The 19,538-nt window shown below is 37.5% G+C and overlaps 1 protein-coding gene across 1 annotated transcript in view; it reads right to left on the bottom strand.

Moving 5' to 3' along the window:
* Positions 1–19,538, bottom strand: part of DIAPH2 (diaphanous related formin 2) — a 923,935-nt gene that overhangs the window by 489,873 nt on the left and 414,524 nt on the right. The window contains exons 21-22 of the mRNA XM_044682826.1: positions 14,726–14,827; positions 608–847 (exon numbers count right to left, since the gene is read on the bottom strand). Of these exons, the coding sequence (XP_044538761.1) occupies positions 608–847; positions 14,726–14,827 (342 nt within the window). The remainder of the gene's footprint in view (positions 1–607; positions 848–14,725; positions 14,828–19,538) is intronic.

Raw genomic sequence — 19,538 nt, 5'->3', positions numbered from 1 at the left:
TAATATACAAGCACACAAGTTCTAATTGCCAAAGTATTACTTTGTCTGTAGGGGTGGGAAGAGGGATCCTTTTTAATTCAGTGATAAAGAAAAGAGCGGAGGGATTTTGCTAAGGAACAAAAAAGTTGCACGCCCAATCCCCATATTCCAGAGGCACTAGCGTGCTGCCTCTGTACATGGTAAAAGCTAGTTAAGCCATGCCTCATTTGCATGCATGTCTGGGCATACAAAGGCTTAAGTATTCAACAACCTCATCTCATCCATTTTCCATTTATTTAATAATCTTTTATTTTGTCTTAGTTGGAATAAAATGAGAGCTTAAAGAGTGATTCATATTCATTATGACTTGCGTGAAGGCTGGATTTTCAGGTTTCTAAATCACATTTAAAATTGCACTCCGAGAAAGGAAAATACACGGCACTTGAATTCTAGGCTGGAGGGGTCAATCGCAGAAAGAGTTCATGAGAACTTTCCGCGTCTTTTCCTACCTCAGTCTCCCCTTTGGTGTTTCTCTGCACAATTTCAATTAGGAACGCGTGCAGCCACAATCACCCTGACAGCCAAGAAGTTTGAGCTTTTCTAAGAGTGGAATTCATTTCCAACCTACCTTGCAAAGAAAGTTGATGTTGAAACCCAGCGACTGGGCATTTCGAGAGCCCGAGTTCATGTAGTTGCCAACCAGGAGGACCAGCTCTAAAAGTCGATTAAAGCTTTCGCTTTTTTTCGTCTCTTCACAGGCTAGAGTTACTGCCATGATGCCGGGTTTGATGTTGTTTACATGTTCTTCAAACGTGAGCTTGAAAAGGATGCTATGGAGCCGAGGTCTTAACATTTTCACCGAGCTCATCTGCAAGACAAGGGATTCTCAGTAAGAAAGTTTCCTTTGGAGTTCCCTCTGGCGAGAGAGATGCTCACACAGGGTTCAGGGTTCTAACTGCCAAATAAGCTGTACCTCATGCAAGGACCTTTTTAACCTCCTGTCTTTCTTTAGCTAGCCAGCTGAGCCAGTGTACCAGAAGTTGCTGTGACAACAGTGCGCCGTTCACCCTGGGCAACCCAGTCTGATAAAAGCGACCAAGTTAATGAGAGAATCGCTCAAGTTCAACAGGTGCATTTCCATCCCCTGCTTTCACTCTTAATGGCCTCCTCAAATGGATGCACTGTCAACGGGATGCAGGAAAATCTGTCGCAGGACATCGAGAGGAACGAGGAGGCCCCAATGCAAAGAAACAAGAGCCACGATGGAAATGGCAAACAACATGGGGCAGGCTTGATTGCCTGAGAAATTACCTATTGACCTGCTATTTGAAATTCTCAGACTGGCTGTGATTGAGCAATTAATACATTTTTCAAAAGTATGAAGTGCTCCTTAGATTTCTATTCATAAAATATATACATTAAATATTCATGCTCTCTATAAAGAATTTCAAACACTTGGCAGGATGTGGATGCTAAATGTGTCATGGCAAAATCATAGGAACTTCCTTTCAAGTATACATTTCAAAGATCCCTATATTGGTTTTGTCCAAGGCAGTTCATCTTGGTTTTAATTACTTGTTTCAGAAGCCGAGTGCACATTAGACATTCCCTTTGGAACGGTTGCCACAATTATGAATGCTTTCTTAATCTTTCATAACCTATGAATAAAAAAACCTGGCCTACACAGAACAATTTCTAGTCTAGCAATGAATGATGGGGCTAGGAGAGAAACACAGTTTCAACAGAAAGAGAAGAAAAAGGCATTTTATTTTCCAGTCACATAGTGTTCATACACGTTCCTTGTCTTAAGCATGGTCTTCAGTACATAGCACATGTTTAGCAAATACTGTTGCCCTGATTTTTTTTAAGAGGAGCTGTGATTGTCAAAGTAGCAGTAGTAACAATAATGGCCAGCATTTCTAAAGTGCTGTAGGGATGGCAAAGTACTTTGTATGCGGGGGGTGGGTGGGTGGGGGATCATTTTATTCTCACAACAATGCTGTGGTCTAGATGCTATTATTTTTCCCATTTCACAGATGAAGAAATCAAGGCTGAGAAGATAATTCCCCAGGATCACACGGCCAATGTCTGTTGCAGGATTTGACTTAAGGCCTTCTCGATGCTGAGGCTCTATCCAGGGCACCACTCAGCTGCCTTCACAAGGAAGACATTAGCACACTGAACTAAAGCCTGATTCTTTATCTTTCACTATCCGGAAAAGTCCAATCTAGCGTTTTTCAGAGATCTTACAATTCAGTCTAGTAGAGGGGAAAATTACAACCGAATTTGGTCTTGAACTATAAATCATTATTTATCTTCATTCTTTCAACTTGACCAACTTCATTGAGATCTCTGCTTTGGTTCTTTTAACATGTCTCCTGCGAGGAGGGGGTCACCCTTCCCAAAGAGCATCCTTTCCAAGTAAAAAAGCTCATCTACAGAACACATTTGAAAGACAGAAGATTATAGGAAGTCTTTTGGTAGGGACGTCTCATCCTGTCCCTTGATATTTTAGCATATGACCCAGTTCTGTCTGACTACGCTAGGTTTTGGACAAGAACTTACAGGCCATCATTTTCTGTGTTACCTGTCAAATAAAGGAGTTTACGTTTTGATGCCCCTTCTTTTCCATTTGCTTTTACGTGGGAAATGCCAGTCCTTTTTCCAATATCCCATTTCACTTATGGAACAGGAATTCTACACAATTAACTTATTACTTTAGGATTCTTTCAAAGACATCAAAGCAATATACCTGCAAGGTCTGACCAATTAGAGAATTAATTAACATTCCTCCAAACAAGTAGTATGTGCTGACTATGATCTACCAATTCGTATACCTAATTCTTACTGTAAAACATAAAGTTCAAAACAACATCCATGGGCCTATGCTCTAACCCCTTGCCAATGGATGAATTATCTAGTCTCTGCTTTAAAAAAAACGCAACTAATGGGAGGTTGAATTTGAATTCAGGTCTTCACAACTTGAAGTACAGTACTCTACCCACTATACCACCTAGTTGCCATAAAAAGAACTATCATAGACACAATCCTTTAATGTTTTCAAGCCATTTTAAATATACCAGATCACTGAAAATTATAACAACCCAGAAGACAATTGGTATTATTATCCCAATTTTATGGATGAGGAAACTGAGGCTTAGAGAAATTAAGTGACTGGACCAAGGTTACTAGGCTAATAACTGTCTAGGATCAAACTGAACTAAAGTTTTTCTCATTCTCAGTCCAGTGATCTATTCACAGCACTACAAGATGCCTACAGTGAAAAAAGGAAATGTAGAGTCTCCATTCTACTCCAATCTTATGACCTACTCCATCCTTCCCAATGGTGATGAGGCAGGACCCTCTAACTCAGTGATTCCCAAAGTGGGTGCTATAGCGATCTAGGGGGGCAGTGATGGCCACAGGTGCATTTATCTTTCCTATTAATTGCTATTAAAATAAAAAAAATTAATTTCCAGGGGGCTAAGTAATATTTTTTTCTGGAAAGGGGGCGGGAGGCCAAAAAAGTCTGGGAACCACTGCTCTAACTCTTCCTTCAGCCCTTGTCTTTGTACGGACAGGGAGCTACCAATTATAATCTTCAAAGTAAGAAAGAGATCCCAAAATTGTGGGTGGTAGACAACACGTGCTTAGTAGATGTGTGTTGATTACCGCTATACTCTTCAGTCTACCAGATGTTAACATCTGCTCTCCTACTATACTCACCAGACTCCCAGGCATTGGCATCTGACATGCCAATGTACCCTAATGATCGACACATGGGCCTTGTCATCTACCCTGAATCTCTCCCGTTAGGAACACTGGACTCTTCTATTCACTCTGCAGGCGAACTCTCTTCTATATGTGCTACCTCTCCCAAAGAAAACATCAGTTGCTTCAGAGAAGGGACTATCTTGCTTTTCTATTTTGATTCGCAGTGCTTCATACTTAAGAGGGACAGCAACCAGACCGGTGGTTTCATTGACTTCCACAAGGACTCTCACATGAGCAATCTCTTTCTAGCAATGCACTCTAACACCTTCTGTGCAACTTAGTCTTAGAGAGTTGTTTAGGGCACTGAGAAGTTAACAGATTTGTCTAGGATCCAATATTACTAGAAAGCCAAAAGCCTGTTCCCATGAGTCAAGTGTTCACTTTGGGGAGTTCTTTCCCTTAGTAAGTACGATTGGTTCCACCACTCATTAGCCATGATTCTTGGGCAAGTTAGTCAATACGCATTTATTAAGGGTTTACCATGAGCCAGATACAGTGCATTGCTCATCATATAGGGCAATATTTGTAAAAGCACTTAGTGCATTGCCTGGCATGTAATAATAATGATAGTAATAATAAGAATAAGCACATAAATGCTTATTTCTCCTTCCTTCCATGCCAAGTTATGGGAGGATATACAGTTCCTGCCCCCAAGGAGTTTCCATTCTAATGGGAGAAGACAACATAGAAGGAGGAGGAGAAAAGTAGGGAGAAAGTATCCGTGAGGAGGGTGAAGCATAGCGGTATACAATGGAGAATGAAGTCTGATGCCTTCTTCAAAAGGGGGGTTCTATGGCAAGCTCACTGATGAGAGTACTTGCAAAGGCAGAGGGAGAAGACAGCAAGACAGCTGAAGCATGGTGGCCAAGGCCAGAGAGTAAGCAGCTACTTAGCCTTCAGTCACATAGTTATTAAGCACCTATTATGTGCCAGATACTAGATAAAAGGTATCCCCCTTCCTGCAGTAGCTTAATGTACAAATAAAGAGAATCAGAGAATACATACAACATAAATACCAAATAAAGGAAGTGAAGAAGGGAAATGGAAAAATCAGGAGAGGCCTCTTATAGGAGATGGCACTTGAGCTGAGCCTTGAAGGGTGAAGTGATGCAAGAAAGCATTGTAAGCATAAAGGTAGAAAATGGAGAATCTCAACGAGGTCAGTTTGTCTGAAACATCAAGTGTGTGAGTGGGAGTAATGTGCAATCAGCCTGGAAAGATCATCTGGAGCCAGTCTATAAAAGGCTTCTGATGGTAAACCGAGGACTTTGTATGGAATCCTACAGACGAGAGAGAGCCAATGACTCCTTCTAGTAGGAAACTGACATACCAAGAAAAAAAAAACTTTTGCAAGAGAACTTTTGGATTCTATTCAATTAAATAAGCATTTAGGAAGGAAGGGCGTACCATGGTGCCAGGTAGTGTGCTTGGCTAACTAACATATACAAATAATGCATCCCCAGCCAGGCATAGAATTATTAAAAGGCACCTGAGTACGCCTAAGTGATATAAGTAAATAAAACAAAAACTATGTTGAAATATGTTTGTTTTGAGTTGTCATCCCTTGCAGCACTGGAGATGACTGGCATTCTTTGTTTTATAATTCATTCCTTGAAGTGCTGTGGGACATTGACCACAGTGGTGTATTATGGCAGGGATTTATTTGTGTTATGAGGTACTTGTCTATCAAAACCACATCAAGGGGCTCTCATTTTTTGTGCTGATTTATACTATATTAAAAAAATGCAGTGAGAGCAGCTACAAGTGGGTTATTTCCCCAGAGCTGGACGTACTTTTGTTTATAATCTAAGTTTTATACACTTCACTACCTATACAGCTGGTGAGTACAGCTCTGCAATCCAAGCACCACATTCATTTGCAGAAAAGAGAAGAAACAGTAAAGAACATATCGATTTCGGTCCATGCCCATGCACGTGCACATGGACTGGTCTCTAGAACCAGGAGTCAAATGTAGAAAATAGTGCATCATTAGCCTGTATGTAATAATTCCTGAGGTCCTCTATTAGGAGGTGGGAAGACCTCCAGAGGTCATTTAGGCCAATCCTCCCTTATTTTGCAGTTGAGGAAACTGAGCACAGAGATCAAAAGTAATTTTCCAGTGGTCACAGAGTTGATTAAGAGGCAAAAATAGGATTTGAACGTTAAGTCTTCTGATTCCAAATCCAGTGTCATTTCTTACATGTATGTGTATGTGTGTTTTGTGTATGCATATATTCTTGTCAAAACTAAAAATGAGTGATTAAAGCAAATATGGATCAAACTTCAATAATAAAATCAAAAATGCAAACAACTTTCATTCTGACTTAAAATAGGGAAATATAATTTTATACTGAAAAAACTCAATAAGATATATACTTTATGTTTTTTCCAAATATGTGCATATATTTGTTACTTGAAGGGACCTTAGGGATCAATTAGTGTAACTCCTACATTTTACATGAAAGGAAACTAAGACACAGAGGTTAAATGACTTGCCCAAGATCAAACAGCAAGCAAATATCAAAAGTGGGATTTGAATCCAGACCCTCTGACTCCAAATTCAGTTCTCTTTCAAGTAAACCAAATGCTGCCACCCACTAAGAAAGGTCTCCTGTCTTTATTGCTTACATGTAATGTATGTCTTATTGTGTCTGACATGGGTGACCACATGTTTCAATGCAGTATAGAGATATCTTTGGATTTCCAAGTACTCTTCATATTTGATGTTTTAATGGTACCATAATAATATGTTAGAATAACCTGCCACCGTTTACTCAGTCATTGCCCAATACTTGGAAATATAAATTATTTCCAATTGTCGGCTATCATAGCTCAAATAGCTATGGGTATTTGGGGATAGATAGTCTCCCTTTCCTTTCTTGTAATATCTAGGGCAGTAGTTAGCAAACTGCTGGTTCTAGACCTATGATGGAGTAACAAAATTATTACAAGGGATCCTTGAATCTATGTGCACCAAATATTGCCAATCTATGCTTCATTTAGGTCCAAAAAATGAGTCAAAAAAAGAAATATACCCTGGGCATCCAGAATTTGTACTAGGCGTTAAATTCTTCCAAATGTAGATGCTGTGCATTACAATATGCAATACAAAATCAGTTAAAAACTGTACTGAAAAAAAGGGGGAAGGATCAGGACCTGTTAGTACTAGATTTCAATTTATGTTTCAAAGCTGTAAACATCAAAAGAATTGGTACTGGGTAAGAAAAAAAGAAGTTGATCAGTGGAACAAATTAAGTGCACAACCTACAGAAACAAACGAATGCTGTAGTCTAGTATTAGATATACCCAAAGATGCTGGCTATTGGAGCATGAATTCATAAATAGTTGAAAAAACTAAAAAGTGGTCCAGCAGAAACCAGGTTAAGGCCAAGATTTCAGACTGAATACCAAGATACGGTACAAGATTTGGATATAAAGGGTGGCATCATAAGCCAGGGAGAAGAATAAGGAAGAAACTACCTGTCAAAGCTAAGACTAGAGGAAGAACTCAATATCAAAAAAAGAGATCAAAAGAATCAGAGAAGGGAAAGTGGACAATTTTGACGACAAAAAGATTAAAAATTGGTTGACACCAACAAAACCAGCGCAGTTTTTGCTGAAAGTATATCTGATAAGGGACTCATTTCTAAGATATGTAGGTAAATAAGTCAAATTTATAAGAATAAAAGTGATTCCCAATTGATAAGTGGTCAGAAGTTTTTGAATAACTCAAAATTATTAATAGCCATATAGAAAAAATTCTCTAAATCACTGATGATTAGAGAAATAGCCACTGAAAAAAATTCAGAGGTTCTACTCATACTTCTTGGAAGAGCAAAATTAACAAAAAAGGGAAATGCTGGAGGGGCTGTGGGAAAATAGGTATATTAATACATTTTTCATGGAGCTGGGAATGGACAGTCATTCTAGAAAGTAATTTGGAATTACTCCCCAAAAGTTATTTTAATGCTCATTCTCATTGACCCAGTGAAGAGATCAAATAAAGAAGATAAAGGACCCCTTATGTCCAAAAACATTCACTTTTAGTGGCAGTAAAGGTTTGGAAACGGAAGGAATGTCTACTCTGGGAAAAAACCAAAACAAAACAAACCAGAACAAATTGTGGTCTACATACCATCTCAGCAAATGCCTTTGATAAAAGGTAATAAAGTCTACCAACATTTTTAATAGGAAGCATAACAGTGGGGGATTAGGAACTGTAGTTGTTCTAGTAGCCACCTGCCATATTATCCCCCTGAATACTGAGAGGAGTCTACCCTCTGGGATTTCAATTTATAAGAGTGAATACAAATTGGGAGAGTACTTGAGAGTTATTACACTTCCAATCAAGAAGAGCTTAGCTTACCAAACTGAGTACAATCCTACAAGGGAAAGAAATGGAACTTTCAAAAATTACCGATGGAAAGAGCAGAATGGAGTAAAAGCCAAGGATCGACAACAAGGAATGAGGAAAAATATAGCTTTGAACAAATGAGCAGCGAGATAATATCTGTGTGGTTCTAAATTAACCAAAGATTTTCTGCATCCAATCTAAAGTCTTCATCTGATTCATTGTTTCAACAGAAGCATCTAGGCCTTGCTTACATATTGTTCATATGTATAATTAAGTCAAGAGAAATGTTCTCACCTAATAAAGATATCAGGACTAAGTAAGGGTGGGGGGGGGGAAGGTGTTACAAATGCAGGTGCCAATCCAATCCTCCATTATATATGTATGCTAATTAATACAAAATGATTGGGGCAGAGTCACTAACGATTAGAGGGTACCGGAAAAATTCTGTACTCTCTAGGGAGAAAAAAATTGACCCAAGCCTTAGAAAAGAGCTAGGTGTTCCCAGAGTGGAGGTGAAGAGGGGACTACCTTCTGTGCATGTAGATTTCACATCCAGGGAGGACACTTACTGTAAGCTCCTCCAAGGTAGGTAGGAATTCTATTGTTTTTCATCTTTATAGGCTTAGGACCAAATATGGGGCCTTGTACAACATAGGTACTTGATAAAAGTTTGTTACTGGATTAAAATAATCCTTGAATGTGGCAATGCAAGCTTGTACTGGGGCAGCTGTACTAAAAATAGAAAGGATTGGAGGTCTGTAAAAGGTATTGCAAAGATATAATCAACAGGATTTGAAAATGCTTTGGATGTGGGTGGTGAGAGAGAAGGAGGAGTCAAACAGAACAGCCTGGGTGATGGTGACGGAGTTAATGGCAGTGCCACTGACAGAAATAGCACAGGAATTAGGAGGAAAAAATAAGAGGAACAAGAACATGAAAGCCTGGTTGGAAAAATTATAATATACACACTACTTTATGGAATCAATTTGTCCTTCCAAAATTTATTAAACCAACTGATTTTTTTTCCAGAAAAAATTAAGGTACCTCTAAGATTAACATATAGCATGCACATGCACCAACACACACATGAAAATACAGAATACTTGGAATAATATGAAATAAAAAATGTGACTTCATCAGTGAGTAGGCAAATGTGAAAAATAATACATTACTAAGACTCCAGAAAAGTCAGTGTTTTATACGAAAACAAATGATCTGTTAAAGACAACAAAACCTTTGTTTAGCACCTACTGTGGGCAGAGAAATGTGCCAGGTACTGGGAACCACACAATATTTTGCTAACTAAAATATAGATCTCAGAGAACTTACAATAAAAAAGGATCCACCCTTGGGGAAGAAAGGAGGGGAAAGAGCATTTCTTTTTTAGCTCATTCTGCTATCTTTAATAGAATGCCTCAAGTTCAGTTCATCTTTATTAAGTAGAGAACATGGTGACTTTTCTGGGCAGAGTGCCCCCAGATGTCCCTGGAAATGCAGGACCCTTCCTGCCCCAGTCATTTTTAAACAAAAAGGAAAAAATTCCAATGGGCCTGCAACAGAAGCCTATAATCTGAGCCTTCCATTATGAAGGTTTTCCAGTGTATGACTGTTTCCACATCTTGTCAGATTATAGCTTTACAACATTTTAATTGAAAAAATATGGGTCGTTTTGAAGTCAGAAAAACAAAGTAGTGATTACTAAAAGAACTTTTCTTTACTCAAAGGATGGTTAAGTTTTAATAGATGCACACAATGTAGCCCCAGCTACAGATATTCAACATTCCATACTCCTCTAGAGATCTTAACTGAGGAGTTTTTTGGACTTTTTATGAAACCCAACGTATTGCATGTAACTAGGATGATATCCCAAAGTTCATTCAGAATGGAAAAGGTTATAGGGCAAATGACTGACAAGTTGTGTGGCCAGTCAGACCTCCCCAGGCCAAGTACTGCTCTGCAGAGCTTTCAGGACTGGTATTAGCCATCTTAAGGAGGCTGACCCACACTAAAGAAGGAAGCCATAATTATGGCAGGATTTTCATTAGGTTTTTAGGGAAACTTTCAAGACCTTAAGGCCTCCTTCTAGTGTTAGTCTAAGACAGTGCTTCCCAAAGTGGGTGCCACCGCCCCCTGGTGGTTGCTGCAGCGATCCAGGGAGCGGTGATAGCTACACTTTTTTTTTGTATTACATTCTATTCTGAGTTCAATAAATAGTTTCATAACTTCCAGGGGGATAAGTGATATTTTTTCTGGAAAGGGGGCGGTAGGCCAAAAACATTTGGGAACCACTGGTCTAAGATAACGGTTCTCAAACTTTTTAGTCTTACAACTCCCTCCCCTTTAAAAACTGACGACTTCCCAAAGAGCTTTTGTTTATGTGGGTTATATCTATCGATATTTACAGTATTAGAAATTTATGCATCTTAGCATTATCATGAAAACAGTTCTGACCTTTCAAAGGCCTTAAGAGGGTTTCAAAGACCCCCAAGGATCCCCAGAACATAATCTGAGAACCAGTGATCCAAGCTTATGCTGACAACTCCAATACCAGTAAGAACATTAGTATTACCAATCCCATGGGATCAGGCCTCCAAGTATCTGTCACAACTAGAAATGACATTGATTATGATTTTCACTTGAAATGAAGATAGAACTTCAAAAGCATTCAAACACTGGATTTAACACATAATTGTGCTAAAGCGATGAAAATGTATGTGGTATGCCAATTTTCATTCAGAAAAAGTATAGATATCAAGTTGGATGTTTTGGTAAGTAACCTAATTGCAATATATTCCTTTGCTTAATGCTTTTTAAATATCTACCTGACCTTTATTAAAATTGATGGGCATAGCGATTATGTAATTAAGGCAAATTATTAAAACACCAATGTGTTGATAAGAAATCTACTTTCCTTCAACTCAATTTCTAACATCTTATTTCCTCTTATATTTGTGTCTGAAACATATTCCTACTAATAATACAAGTTAAGGCTGCCCTTAGTGAACCCTTTCCCATAATAAAGAATATAAATACAGTTGCTAATCCAATTAGATGATGTACACACACACACACACACACACACATATATATATGTGTGTNCATTCAGAAAAAGTATAGATATCAAGTTGGATGTTTTGGTAAGTAACCTAATTGCAATATATTCCTTTGCTTAATGCTTTTTAAATATCTACCTGACCTTTATTAAAATTGATGGGCATAGCGATTATGTAATTAAGGCAAATTATTAAAACACCAATGTGTTGATAAGAAATCTACTTTCCTTCAACTCAATTTCTAACATCTTATTTCCTCTTATATTTGTGTCTGAAACATATTCCTACTAATAATACAAGTTAAGGCTGCCCTTAGTGAACCCTTTCCCATAATAAAGAATATAAATACAGTTGCTAATCCAATTAGATGATGTACACACACACACACACACACACATATATATATGTGTATATATATATATATATATATATATATATATATATATATATATATATTTAAAATCATTCCAAGTCCTAGGTAAAAATAAAATTCAACTACATCTTTTATGCTAGCAGATAACTATTATCTAATGTCTTCCATTAGATATCTTTTTTTAACCCTTCCCATCTGTTTTAGAATCAATACTAGGTACTGGTTCCAAGGCAGAAGAGTAGAAAGAGCAAGGCAACTGGAGTTAAGTGACTTGCCTAGGGTCACACAACTGGGAAATGTCAGAAGCCAAATTTAAACTGATACTCCCCTCACCAAGGCTGGCTCTCTATTCACTGAGCTGCCTACGTGCCTCAACTGGGTCTTCTTCAGTAAAGTTACTTAGTAGCTGGGGAACACTGTAGGAAGGAAGGTACTTAACCAAGTCTCTCATAATATTCTTGTAGAAAAGATGAAGAAATATGGGCTGAATGACAGCACAGTTTGATCAGGTTAGAGCTTCTTAAATGTGAAATTGAGAGAATATGGCAAAATCAACAGCACCAATCAAAAAGAAAGTCTGTAGAGGAAGACTGTGGGATAATATCCTCAATGCTTTCCTATTAAATATTTTTCTGTCATTTCTTAAATACCACCAATATATACAAGGTATAACTCATCACATTCAGAGATAGTAAAATATTAGTAGGGATAGCTAATATATTAGATGAACAAATCAAGATGTAGAAAGATCTTGAACTCTAGGAATGCTGGACCAAAACAAAAATAGCCCCCAAATGAGCACCTTTTCACCTACTGATACTTTCTAATTCCCTCCTTAGGGATGCTCCTTCCAAATTTAAGTAGGCCAGTCTTTCAGAAAACAGTCCCCTGCAATATTCCACCCCCTCAAAACCTTTCTAGCTGGGTAGGATTTGGCAGAGTTTGAATTTCCCTGGTATAGTCTGAAGGTCATAATGAGAGCATCCAAAGAAGATGTCAATTGGAGTTATTTATGACATTTCTCATAATCAATCTATAAAGTTGAAATCTGGGAACACAATTATTAACTTAAAAATTTTCTTCCTAAGTGTTATTTTTCACTAATGAGTATTTTAGATACTGGTATACTACTCGCTGCCTACAAAGACTACTTTATAATGTCTTTGATCTGCCACAAGTGAGTGTATAAAGATGGTGGGTAGTGAAAAAAATGGCCAAGTTATTGATTACACACTTGCCGGCAAAGAATTATTTATGGTTATGAAGATAAACAAGAAAATTATTCTATTTTACATGTGCTTTTACTTCTATAACTCTAATGTTATTTCAAGTATTCAAACTTCATTTCTTTACAATGCCATCAAGTAGATTACTCATAAATGACTTCTTGGGAAAAATAATACATCATCCCAAGATAAACTACAGCCCCCAAAAATGTCTTCTGATAACTAAATGGTATCCTGATTGAAAATGCATGACCATCACACGCAAATATATGTTCCAGGGGTACTCTGATATAGGAAATCTTTTGGCATATAATGTCACTTAAAGGGTTTCTACTTAATACCTAATTAACTTGGTTGTTGACTTCTTCTTATTAATTCTAAAACCAAAATTAAAGAAAGTAAGCATTTTCCTTCTGGGCATCTGAATTGTTTATGAAGTTCAAAGTAATATACTATGAGCAAACAATAATAATGGTAATAGTTAATACTTACATAGCATGTTAAGATTTGCAAAGAGCTTTATATCTGGTTTGATCTTTACAACAACTTGGGAAAGTTGGTCTTAATATCTATTTTATAGATGAGGAAACTGAGGTAAACAGAGGTTAAGTGGCTGACCCAGGGTCACCCAATTAGCATATGTCTGTGACTAGTTTTGAAGTCAAGGGGTAACCTGATTCCAGATTCATCCTTTAATTCACTGTGCCTCCTATTATAATATGATCTTATTACATCTATTTAAGTGATCAAATACCTAAAAGTAAAATACAAGTGCAATAAGTAGTTTTCACATCTCTAAAATCAAAGTTTTATCACAATCTGTTTTATATATATATAAAATTTAAAAAATTTTTTGGCCCTTATCTTTGTATCTTAGAACTAATATCGTTTATTGGCTCCAAGACTCTCAAGCTTATTCCTACTTTTTAAACTTTAAACAATTTTTCAGTTACAAGTAGAAACAATTTTCGACAATTGTTTTCTGACCTTTTGAAATTCAGATTATGTCCCTCCTTCCCTGCCCCCTCCTGAGGCAGTATATAGTTTAAAATAGATTATACCAGTGCTTTCATGCAATATATATTTCCATGTTCTCTATACCATGACAGAAGACACATATCACAATACAATTTTAAAAACTTAAGAAATAAATAAAGTGAAGGATAGCATGCTCTGCTCTGCAATCAGATTCCAACAGTTCCTTCCTTAGCTGTGGTTAGCATTTCTTTTCATGAGTCCTTTCGGGTTACCTTGGAACTTTGTTTTGCTGATAATAGTTTAGTCCTTCATGGTTGATCATTGTACAATATTTCTGTTACTGTATACACTGTTCTCCTGGTTCTGCTCACTTCACTTTGCATCAGTTTATGTAACTTTTCCCAGGTTTTTCTGAACTCATTCTGTTCATCATTTATTTTGGTGCAATACAACCATATACCACAATTTATTCAATCATTCTTCAATTAATGGACAGCCCCTCAGTTTCCAATTCTTTGCTGCTACAAAAAGAGCTACTAAAATATTTTTGTACAGGTAGGTCCTTTTCCTCTACCTTTAATCTTTTTAGGATATACTGATCCAGAAGGTAGTATTGTTGGGTCAAAGGGTATGGAGTTTTAAGACCCTTTGAGCATGGTTCCATTTTGCTCACTAGAAAGGTTGCATCAGTTCAGGAAGACTCACCTTCTTAAGTTCAAATCCAGCCTCAGACACTTACTTGCTGTGTGATTCTGGGCAAGTCTACTTCACCCTGTTTGCCTCAGTTTTGTCATATGTAAAATGAACTGGAGAAGGAAATGGCAAAGCATTCCAATATATTTGCCAAGAAAATGGGGTCACGAAGAGTTGCAAACAACTGAAATGACTGAACCACCACAAGAGTAATCATAAACTCAATAAATAACAGGAATGCCTTTCTTGTCATTGTATGTAGCAAATCGACTGTATGGGTGTCTCTACTACATACCACAACTCCAAATTGTTCAGGTTCACAGAGGTCATCATATTCATTCTTCAGTTGGGCTAAGGCACTAAGTTCCTTTTGCTCAGGAAGATTCTTTACCAGGTTCTACAAGAAAATAAGAAGTGTACATAAATGTACATTAGGTAGATGTAAATTTCTACATGTAATAACAAATATTTCAATAGAGGAGCTCCTAGACAAGTCTTTTACCATGGCTCTTTGCTAGCATAAAGAAGGTGTGTATGTATTATTCTCCAGTGGAAGGGACAGAAAACCAAAAGCACCCTAAACTGGGGCTGAGAGCATTTCTACAACATATCAAGGATTTTCCATCAATTATCTATCCAACTGGTACTTCGAATATAAATTATTCCCATTTTATTGATGAGGAAATGGACGTCTTCCCAGGCCACAGTCACTAATCAGAAGGAGGAGGATGAAGTTCATTTTGGTTTCAGATTCAGTACCCAGGCTACAACAATATGGTCCCATTCAAGATGGTCATGAAAAGGGTCAGTTACTTTAGTTCAACTCTTGGCTTCTGAATAACTAGACATATGAATCATGCATGAGTCTCTCTTTCATCTTTACTTTTTAACTAAGACTTTGAACATGTTGACGGTGTGCGCTCAGTGGTCAATCATAAGGTATGGTTTCTCTGGAAGAGATTGTATTTATTTATGGAATGGTTTATTCTGACATTACATTTTAGTTATTGAGGCTTCAGAATAAACCAATGGCTGATGTTGCTGGGCTCCCATTCAACAATAAGTTCATCATGCTTGTGTCATGCTCATATCAGATTAATTTATATTATGTATATGTATGTGTGTGTATACACATACACACACACACAACATTTCAAAATTAAATGAGTAGCTGGGCGTAGATATTTAGCCAAATGATATAATCTTCATTTTTAATAGGGAAACTTTGGCAAAGTAAAGTAAACATATATGAGCATGTTTCTTTGTATGTATATGGATGCATCTAAAAAGAGAGAAAGAGGATTGGCTCTCAGTCTCATGCAAATTCATGTTTTGAAAACTATCTCTACTTTACAAAATGCTAAAAATTCTGGCCAGCCTAAATGTAATAAACTATACTTGGCCTAAATGGAAATTCCCCATTATCAAAAATGGCAATATTTATGCACACAATGTATCCCTATGTTTAATGGGGAATTAAGCAAAAATGATAACATCTGCTGCATACTCATGTTTGGTGCCTGGGAGAATAAAAATTGATTCATTCATTTGAACAGCTCTAGCTAATCCTAGACTTTGGGACAGACCTAATTGTTGTCATGTTGGCCTTCAACCAACATGTGAGAAAAACGAAAGAATTTCAATAGGTTAGGAACGTGCTATTACAATATAAGACAGACAATGACCCAAAGCTTTAGGACAGGGGCACATCCCCTACCAAATAACATCCAAGGCAAGGATGACACAGAGTTTTCGATATCATGTGCTTTGGTTTCTTTTGCTCTTCATTCCTTTCCCACCCACTACATTTTGCTTTCCCTTGGGGCTAAAGTTAATGCGAGCCTGTGACTTAGGCAATATAGAGACACATATGTAGCTATAAAATCATCTGGGGAAAAGGAAGGATTTGCATTATTCAAATATACAATATGGTTTTCTTTAATGTAAGGAAAAGGGTAGAGTCAGAATCATATCTTCAGAAAAAGATGAGTGAAGATTAAAGGTTTATTTCTGTTTGTCCAGAGAATGGGGAAAGGAAATATGAAAAGGGTTTGTCTTATCTTTTCAAAATCAAAATATTTGTTGATGCATGAAATTTATTCATTTTTTGTTTGCTTGTTGTTAATGGGATTTTGTGAAGTATTCCATTAAGGAAAACAAAGACTGATTTTGATAACTTGAGTGATTTTCACTACAGTGAAAACTAAATTAGAAAGATTAGGGATAATGTTATTAAAATTAGAAAAAATCAATTATGCATATATCAAAATCTCTAGCTCAATGATAAGTTTTAACTACTGAAACAAAGATGATGGAAGGGATAAACTCCCAAGAGGAAATGAGCTTGGCATGGAGACCTCTTTCTTTTTCTGTTACTACTTCAGAAAGCTCCATCCTAAAAAGTCAGAGAGACCTAACAAGTTCTTCTTTTATTCTTAGCAGTTTCGAAAGGTTGAATTGAACGCACCCTTGAACACTCTTCTCATTTAAGGCATCTCTTTCCCTTACAAGCCAAATATTGCACTCCACCCAGGGCCAAGTAAGAACAGTGTAGAAGTCTGTGAACAAAATGGATTAAGTCGAATATATGGCAGATGAAAGTTTCTGATAAGGCTGGAAGTGTGAACTGGTAGTCAAAGATTCAGCCACCCCTCAAATCTCCTGCTGCTGTATACCACTTGGTCGATGGATCATTACCATCAACATCATCAGAGTTGGAATGTATATAGCACCTACTGTGTGCCAGGCCCTGAGCTAAGCACTTTACAACTATGACCTTATTTGAGTCTCACAACAACCTTGAGATGGAGGTGCTGTTATATCTATTTTACTGATGAGGAAACTGAAGCACATAGAGGTTAAGAGGTCATGCAGCCAGTATATGTCTAATGCCACATTTGAGCTTGGGTTTTCCTGATTCTAGGCCCTGAACTCTACCCAGTGCACCACCTAGCTGCCTCCTGACACTACCTCCACATTTTCATACTCCTATATAATTGAGGGCAATTCAGAGACATGCCAATATAAAGGCAAACACCTACTTAGAGGGCAAAAATAACTGAGCTACATATAGATGGGCAAGCCAGATTGAAGTACTGTCAGTCTTGCCACCAAACGGTACACCTTTAGGACTCCTCTACTTTAAACGGAAGCTACAGTTTCAAGTGTGGAAGTCATCACCCTGCCTGAGGCCATTGCTGTCGATATCCTCTTGAAGAAAACCCAAAGGATGAACAGCCCTTGAGGAATCGGCACCCTGCAAGTACCTCTTCTTCTCCTGTTATGTTATTTCTTAATATCCAGCAAATGGAAAACCCTTTTAGAGTTGACAGTTTAAAAGGTTACAAGTTTATGCCCGGAAAATATTAAAGAGCTGAAGTTGAGAATGAAAAATAAACAAAGAAGGCCTTACTCCAATCCTCCCAATAAGGACATTATTGTCATTTGAATAGATTTTTCTCTTCATCTTTTAGGGATCACAATCTCTATTTTCCAATGACTGTCAGTGTGAGGAAAAAAAATTCTTCTCAACAAAACAGGGACCTTGAACTACTTTCTCTATTCCTGCAATTACTTCACAAATACTTCCAAACTTTGTTTTCTTTAAATGTTAATTGCCCACTTAAAGGTTAGTTTAGTGCAGGTATTGAACCCTAATGCCCTTTCTGTCTTGCCAAAATATAACCTTTCTTTCTCATCTCATTGTCATTCTGTATTAGAAGAACATATCAGAGGATTTTTTTATGATTAAGTCTGTTAGACCCAATTTAACAAATATTTAGGGAATGGCTAGTGAGAATATGTTTCAGGCACTGCCAGGGATAAAAAGATGACTGAAGTGTTAATCACCCATGTGCCAGGCACTGTGCCAAGATTTGGAGATACAAAGCAGGAAAAAACCAAAGAGTTTCTGCCCTCATGGAGCTCCCACTGTAAAAACAACCATGTGCAAAGGAGATGTATACAGGATAAATTGAAGGTAGTCTCAAAGGGAAGGTCCTAAAATTAAGAATGATTTGGAAAGGCTTCTTGCAGAAACTTCATGGGAAACTTGGAGTAAGCCAGGAGGCAAAAATGAGGAGGGAGACATTGAGAATGACCAGCAAAAGTGCTCAGTTTTAGGAGATGGAATGGTTTGTCATGTGTAGATCAGGCAGGATAACGGCAAAGAGCCCAGTTGTGACCAGATCCCAGAGTACTCAGAGAGTAGTGAAGTATAAAAAGACTGGAAAGGTAGGAAGGGGCCTGGTTATGAGAGGATTTGAAAGTCAAATAGAGGATATTATGTTTGATCATTGACAAAACAGGGATTTAATGAATAAGGAAACGATATGGTCAGACCTGCATTTTAGGAAGATTAATTTGCCAGCTGAGTGTAGGGTGGATTGGAGAGAGTTTTGAGAACAACCAGTATGTACTATAATAATCCAGGTATGATTATTGTGATGAAGTGATGAAGATCTGAAGTATGGTGCTAACACTGCTAGAGGTGAGGAGTGGGGAGGGGGTATATGAAAAAAGCAGGGAATGACAGAACTGGACCATTGGTAGGACACAGGAAATGAGAGTAAGGAATTGAGGATAACAATTAGGTTATGAGCTGCAGGGACCAGAAGAGCATTAGTACCTTGGGTAGTAATAGGGAAGTTTTGAAGTGAGGAGACTTTAGGAGTATGGGGAAACACAATCGGTTCAGTTTTGCAAGTGTTGAGTTTCTGATGTTTAAGGGTCATCTAGTTTGAGATGTCCAATAAGCAGTTAGACATGTAAGACCAGAGGTCAACAGAGAAATGAGTACTGGACAAGTATATCTCAGAGTCATCTGCATAGAGATGATAAATGAAACCATGGGAGTTGAATAGATATCTAAAAGAAATAGTATAAAAAGAAATAGTATATATAAATGGAGAAAAGAAGATGAACATACTCAAAGGAAACGGGAAGCTTCTATGTAGCTGGGAGGGATCAGAAAAGATATTATGGAAGAGGTGACGTTTAAGCTAGATTTTGAAGGGTGAGTAATATTTTGAGAAGTAAAAGGTCATTTCCTGAAGGCAAGTTAACATGAAGTAGGGTACCCCAAATTCTGCCAAATATCTTTCTATAGG

Source organism: Gracilinanus agilis, chromosome X (assembly GCF_016433145.1).
Source record: "Gracilinanus agilis isolate LMUSP501 chromosome X, AgileGrace, whole genome shotgun sequence".
Lineage (NCBI taxonomy): Eukaryota > Metazoa > Chordata > Mammalia > Didelphimorphia > Didelphidae > Gracilinanus > Gracilinanus agilis.
Note: the sequence above shows the minus strand (reverse complement) of the source record. Positions and strands in the feature narration are given on the sequence as shown.